At 45.4% G+C, this 5,691-nt stretch overlaps 2 protein-coding genes across 2 annotated transcripts; both read left to right on the forward strand.

Annotated features, from left to right (window-relative positions):
• Window positions 1–596: 596 nt before the first annotated feature.
• On the forward strand, window positions 597–2,355 carry Pmar_PMAR019715 (hypothetical protein; the record flags this gene model as incomplete). The annotated part of the gene is made up of 9 exons (XM_002766305.1): window positions 597–630; window positions 727–810; window positions 847–950; window positions 1,179–1,321; window positions 1,523–1,611; window positions 1,660–1,747; window positions 1,949–2,053; window positions 2,101–2,184; window positions 2,328–2,355. The coding sequence occupies 9 exons, from the start codon at window positions 597–599 to the stop codon at window positions 2,353–2,355; spliced, it is 759 nt and encodes a 252-aa protein (XP_002766351.1).
• A 548-nt stretch (window positions 2,356–2,903) lies between these two features.
• Window positions 2,904–5,090, forward strand: Pmar_PMAR019716 (Apyrase precursor, putative). Its single transcript, XM_002766306.1, has 5 exons — window positions 2,904–3,494; window positions 3,591–3,720; window positions 4,004–4,204; window positions 4,321–4,456; window positions 4,506–5,090. The coding sequence occupies exons 1-5, from the start codon at window positions 2,935–2,937 to the stop codon at window positions 5,045–5,047; spliced, it is 1,569 nt and encodes a 522-aa protein (XP_002766352.1). The 5' UTR covers window positions 2,904–2,934; the 3' UTR covers window positions 5,048–5,090.
• The last annotated feature ends 601 nt before the right edge of the window (window positions 5,091–5,691 follow it).

The following is a 5,691-nucleotide window of genomic DNA, read 5'->3' on the forward strand; positions in this document are numbered from 1 at the left end:
CATAGCAGAACTTTAAAAGTGCTCATCATTGGAAAACGTTTTTCGGGGCGAAAACTCTCAAGGATCTTACCGCTGTTGAGATCCAGTTCGATGTAACCCACTCGTGCACCCAACTGATCTTCAGCATCTTTTACTTTCACCAGCGTTTCTGGGTGAGCAAAAACAGGAAGGCAAAATGCCGCAAAAAAGGGAATAAGGGCGACACGGAAATGTTGAATACTCATACTCTTCCTTTTTCAATATTATTGAAGCATTTATCAGGGTTATTGTCTCATGAGCGGATACATATTTGAATGTATTTAGAAAAATAAACAAATAGGGGTTCCGCGCACATTTCCCCGAAAAGTGCCACCTGAAGTTTAAGAAACCATTATTATCATGACATTAACCTATAAAAATAGGCGTATCACGAGGCCCTTTTGTTTCGCGAGTTTCGGGGAAGCCGGTGAAAACTTATGACACATGCAGCTCCCGGAGACGGTCACATCTTGTGTGTAAGCGGATGCCGGGAGCAGACAAGCCGGTCAGGGTGAGTCTATTTCTATAATCGGGGAGGAGGGCTGGAGCTCAGATGAGGCAAGCAAACATATATTCGAATGCTGGAGTTTCACCTTAGTGATATGAAAAACAGTAGTAGAAGACATATTTTCCTACTACTGCATATCACCGCGAATATCGCGTATTTCACTTCACGTAAAACAGTTGAAACTCCACTGTTGATATCAGGTTCGCTGAAAATAATTTCAAGTCCTACAGCGGAGCCTTTGGTCCCCGCAAAAATTATTTCTTCCAAACCCGTCGTGTCACCAGGTGAGGAGTTTCCTCATAAATTTCACACTGGCTTAGGTCCTGGGCAATACGATATTCAATCAACGAAAGCAGTGGAGAGCGTCAAGAATCGACCCCCTTATTGGAGTCTTTTCGGCCGTCCTGAGCATCTTCCCAGAGATGTAATAATAACCACTTTGCTGTGCGCAACGTGGAAAATATGCACTTGTTTGACGACTTGTATTGGAAATTTTTGGAAAATTCTGCCGAGCATTTTTTTCAGAATTTGGGTAGAAGTGTACAGAAATTAAATAGAATTTCCCGAAATTTCCTCAGAATTCCCTTATACACACGCAGTTGGCCATGTGCATATTTCAAGAATATTAAAAAGTATCATCAGTTATTTTTAGGTACCAACATGGGTGCAAACAACTATGTCACAACGAGTGGCCTCGGGACCAGATCCAGCCTCTTTGAAATTAGCTAATTTGTCGAGGACTGGCAAAATAGTATTGGGAAATCGCGCGAAGCACTTCGGTGGAGTTTCTAAGAGGTAGTGACAGTTTTGGAGTATGAATATATGTCGCTGTTTTCCTCAGCTGAGCTCAGGAGTTTCCAAATCTAATTTTAGGAGTTCATATATGAATTGCCTCGGTTAAGTATTCAGGAAACAACACGAATTTCAAGAAAAATTTCTCGGAATTTCCATATTGTCACCAACCATGTGGTTGAATATGTGAACGTTGCTTGGCAGGTTTACCAGTTTTGGAGGTTACCGCCACGTTGAAGGGTGCGGAAAAGACGCCACTCGGGAAGAGCCTTTGGATTTCAATTCGATATTTCGTAGGGACAGTAGACATATTGAGAGCTTTAACACTGTTGTTTGGTCAGGAAAGAAGGGTCATCCAGTTTACTCGAGATCTCCTAAGTGGTCTGTGATGCCTCGAAATGAGAAGGGCTCGATAACTGATGTTGGAAAGTAATAAATAACTTCGCTCCGCCTACAAAAGGAAGAATTATAGTGTAAATTAGATGTGCAGTAGGTGTAGTTGTAGGAAACATCCTAAGTAGACTGGGTTTATAGTGAACGACGTGATGGAACTGATAGAAAATGAAGTAGTTGAAAGAATTGATTCGTAATGCGACAGTGCATATGTGGGACTATAATTATAAATTTCAGTGGTGGTGGAGTGCTGGCCGTGCCCTTTCCCGGTCCGGGGACATACGACTTATCGGTGAAACCAAGAAGGTCGTTGAATAGATTTAGATGCACTTTTGGAGGACGGTGAGTGACTCGATGAAAAGGGAGTTTGCCAGCTTTGGTCTGTTCAGGCCGAGTAACCTCTCAGCGTTGACCACGAGCTGGACACCGGAAACGTATTTAGTGCGGGAAGCTCGCCGAGGGCCGTATACGGTGTGAAAGCTCGGTGTTATCACTTGGTGTTGTTAAGCACATGTTATTGATGTTCAGCAGAGGGAGTAGGTTGAGTTGAGCAGTGAGGGGAATCTATGTTGTATCTCACTGGGGTTTGGAAATGCGGCTTATGTGATACGTGTAGACTTCGAATTATGGAGGGAAATATATAAATTCGTTTAATAAGTGAATTGAAAAATAAAATTGAAAAAATATATAAATTTTCATATTGAATAAGTCATTGTAATTTTTAGTGACTTATTTTATGTGAATTTGCCAGCATCTTCACACCAGAAATGGAAGAACTGTTCTTGACAAGAACCGACAGCCCGATACCCGAATAACCAATGCGTGCGTTCGAGTTCATGCCGGTGTGGGAAAATATGCACTTGCTCAACTACATGTGTAGGTGACGTTTGCGGAAATTCGGAGGAAAATTGAGGGAATTCTCATTGGTTTCTGTACACTTCTAGCGGAATTCGTATGTTATCTTCTAGAACTAGTGGGGAAACTTCTGGACCCAGCTGAGGAAAGCGAACATTTATTCCTCCAACACTGGTTCATGCGCGAATGACGCGAGCTCCGCCAAGGCCTTCGAGAAGGCCTAGTATATAAATTGTTATATTGAATGGTCAATCTAACTTTTAATAACCTAATATGTAAATTTTATATATTTTTTCATAGTAGATATAATAAAGTTGACAAGTTTTTCTCATACGTGAGTTTAAACTGCTTGTTTCCTCTCCTCTTGCATGGACACTGGCTCCTCTCTACAGCTGAGAGATCTCCCATTATCACCTTCAATAGCGCCCTCAGTGAAACGCCGATTAGATCAGCCGCCAGAGTCAGCCGGTAGCCGCACGCCCGACAGATCTTTAGAAACGATGGCTCTGAAATGGAACGATGACTTGAATGAAGAGGAGCAAGCGATGGAGAGCGGCACTGTGCGGAGGCCTACGAGGGAAGCTCCGATGAGCCCTTGGAAGGCCCAACTGTGGAAGATCGAAAGTTGGTTTATTAAGCATGTTTGGACGATTGTTGCTGTGCTCACAGCTGTTGGTATCATTTATGGCTTTGTTGTGGTGATGTCGAGGATGCTACCGCAACAGAATGCATTTCTGGCGAGGCATGGGCCTATCACTTACAAGGTCGTTTTTGACGCGGGGTCGACTGGCTCTCGAGTGCAAGTTTTCAAATTCGAGAAAGTTGGAGAGAATGTGAAATTAGATCCGGTATCAGTAGATGCTCTGACGTTCTTCCAGAAGGTCGATGGTGGCCTGTCGGACTTCGCGGATGATCCTGAAGGTTGCAAGTAAGAAGGCGAACAGTTTAGTTGGTTAGTTGTCGGTGCTGTTGATCGGGTGGTCGTGAGATCGAATCTCCCCACTTGCATTTGATTTCTTTTTAGGAAGGGTCTGCGATGGCTTGTAGACGAGGCGGTAGCTGCTGTTCCCGACGCCAGAGGAGCACAAGTCGTAGTGAGCGCCACTGCAGGTCTCAGGATGCTCCCTGCTGAGAAGGCGGAGAAACTCCTCGAGGTCAGTTATCGGCAATGGTGGTGAGTCTATTTCACTCATATGAGGGTTCGGAGGAATCGTTCGCCGGAAGATGTGCGAATTTTTTCTCCGTAGCGACATTTTCAAACAATATATCGCTGTTCGCACAGTCAATATACAACAGTTACTCTGATAGTATCTTCGTGTATATTATATAAGTATAGTTGCTATAGGTTCAGGTCGATAGGAGGTTTAGGTTAGAAAATTTATTGGTCACAGGAAAATCGCTCTCTAGATTGCGCGTCCAGTACCACTCCTTGTTCAGGCTACCCGAGAAATGATGAGGGAGTCCCCTTTCGTTTTGAGATCTGATGATGACGTGTACATTATGGATGGTATCGACGAGGCGAGGTTCCAATGGATGACGGTTGACTTTGCCTACCGATATGCCGGCCTTCCAAGTGCCGTTATTGACCTAGGTGGAGGTAGCGTCCAACTGGCGTATGGTATCAACAACAAACAACTGGTAAGTCCCTCGCACGTATCTTAGTACTGTGACTCGAACCCGATGCCGACCGACAAACTTCCATTCTTTGGACCTGTCGAGGAGTTGGGGATCACATGATACATGAACTTGGTCAGTTGTCTCCTGCAGTGAAGGCTGAGTACGGCTCCTATTTGACGCCACTCGATAAGACACGAAGCCTCTACGTCCACAGTTGGTTGGGATACGGCTTGAAAGCTGCGAGGAGGAAAATATTGGAAGTTGATGTCAACGGTGAGAGCTTCCTTTCTGTGGGTTTTGCTCATCGTCCTTCACCCCGCAGGCACCAACCCGTGTGTTGTGCCCGACTCCGGCCTCCCCTCCGTCTACGAATATGCTGGTGCCTCGATGAAATTAATCGCGGATGAGAAGGATTCCACGACGCGAGCTTCTAGGTGTATCGACACCATTAAAACTGCCATGAATTTAGCTCAGCAGTGTGGCACTGACTCTGACAGATGTGCGTTTGATGGGAAATGGCTCGGTCCAGTGACGGCCAATCAGTACACCTTCCGCCTATACTCGTACATGTTTGACCGTGCAAGGGAGCATGGTCTTATCCCCAAAGGGGATTTCCAAGCTGTCGTCACTGTTGCGGAATTCAGGACCCTCGCAGAGAAGCTCTGTACTGCAGGAGCCAAAGGTGACCCTTGGGCCTGCATGGATTTGACCTATATCCTGACCTTGTTGACTGATGGCTTTGGGCTCGGCGACGATCAAGCCGTGGTCGTGGCGAACAAACTACAGTATGGCGACTTTCAATTGGAGGCGGCCTGGCCTTTGGGTGCGGCCATTGACAGGCTGAATGCTCCTGATACGACTTAAGAAGCACTGCTCTTGTTCTCTGTGTTATAGCTTTAGTATCATACCTGTTTTGCTCTTCGTTTGTAGTAGGGAGACGTCGGTGTCCTAAAGGGGTTAACGAATATGAGGGAAAATAATGTAAACATCAACAACAGCATGATAGTCTCCTCGGCCGCTTCTCAAGTTACTATCGTCTAACACCCATCCCACTCGCACATACATCGAGGAGAGGACACATTTGATGAATGCGAGTAATGCGACCATCCTGGATCGACTCCGCGGCTAATATAGTCGGCCGCTCAGTATGAGGCCTCTGGTGTTGTTGCTAGTATCAGGCGACAACTTGTCGCCTTGGGACTGAACAACTGAAGACAGCTGTTGTCACAACTGTGACAACTTGTGAAGGAACTGCTCCCTCAATGACGCAAAAACTGTTTTTTTTGAGTTGAGACGCCTGGGATACTGAGGAGTCGTCCGGGACGATAAGGCAACATTGTTGACCACTTCATCTAACAATGGTCCTCTTAATATCAAGTCGTAGGTTATAATTGAATGATGTAGCAACTCGTGGCTACGGCCAGCAATTTTTCATGCTTAGTTCCCTTCTCAGAACTCAGTCCTGGATGTTGTGATAATGGAAGTTACTATGAGAATCGAGAAACGAT

This window comes from Perkinsus marinus (genome assembly GCF_000006405.1).
Source record: "Perkinsus marinus ATCC 50983 genomic scaffold scf_1104296973076, whole genome shotgun sequence".
In the NCBI taxonomy this organism is placed as follows: domain Eukaryota; phylum Perkinsozoa; order Perkinsida; family Perkinsidae; genus Perkinsus; species Perkinsus marinus.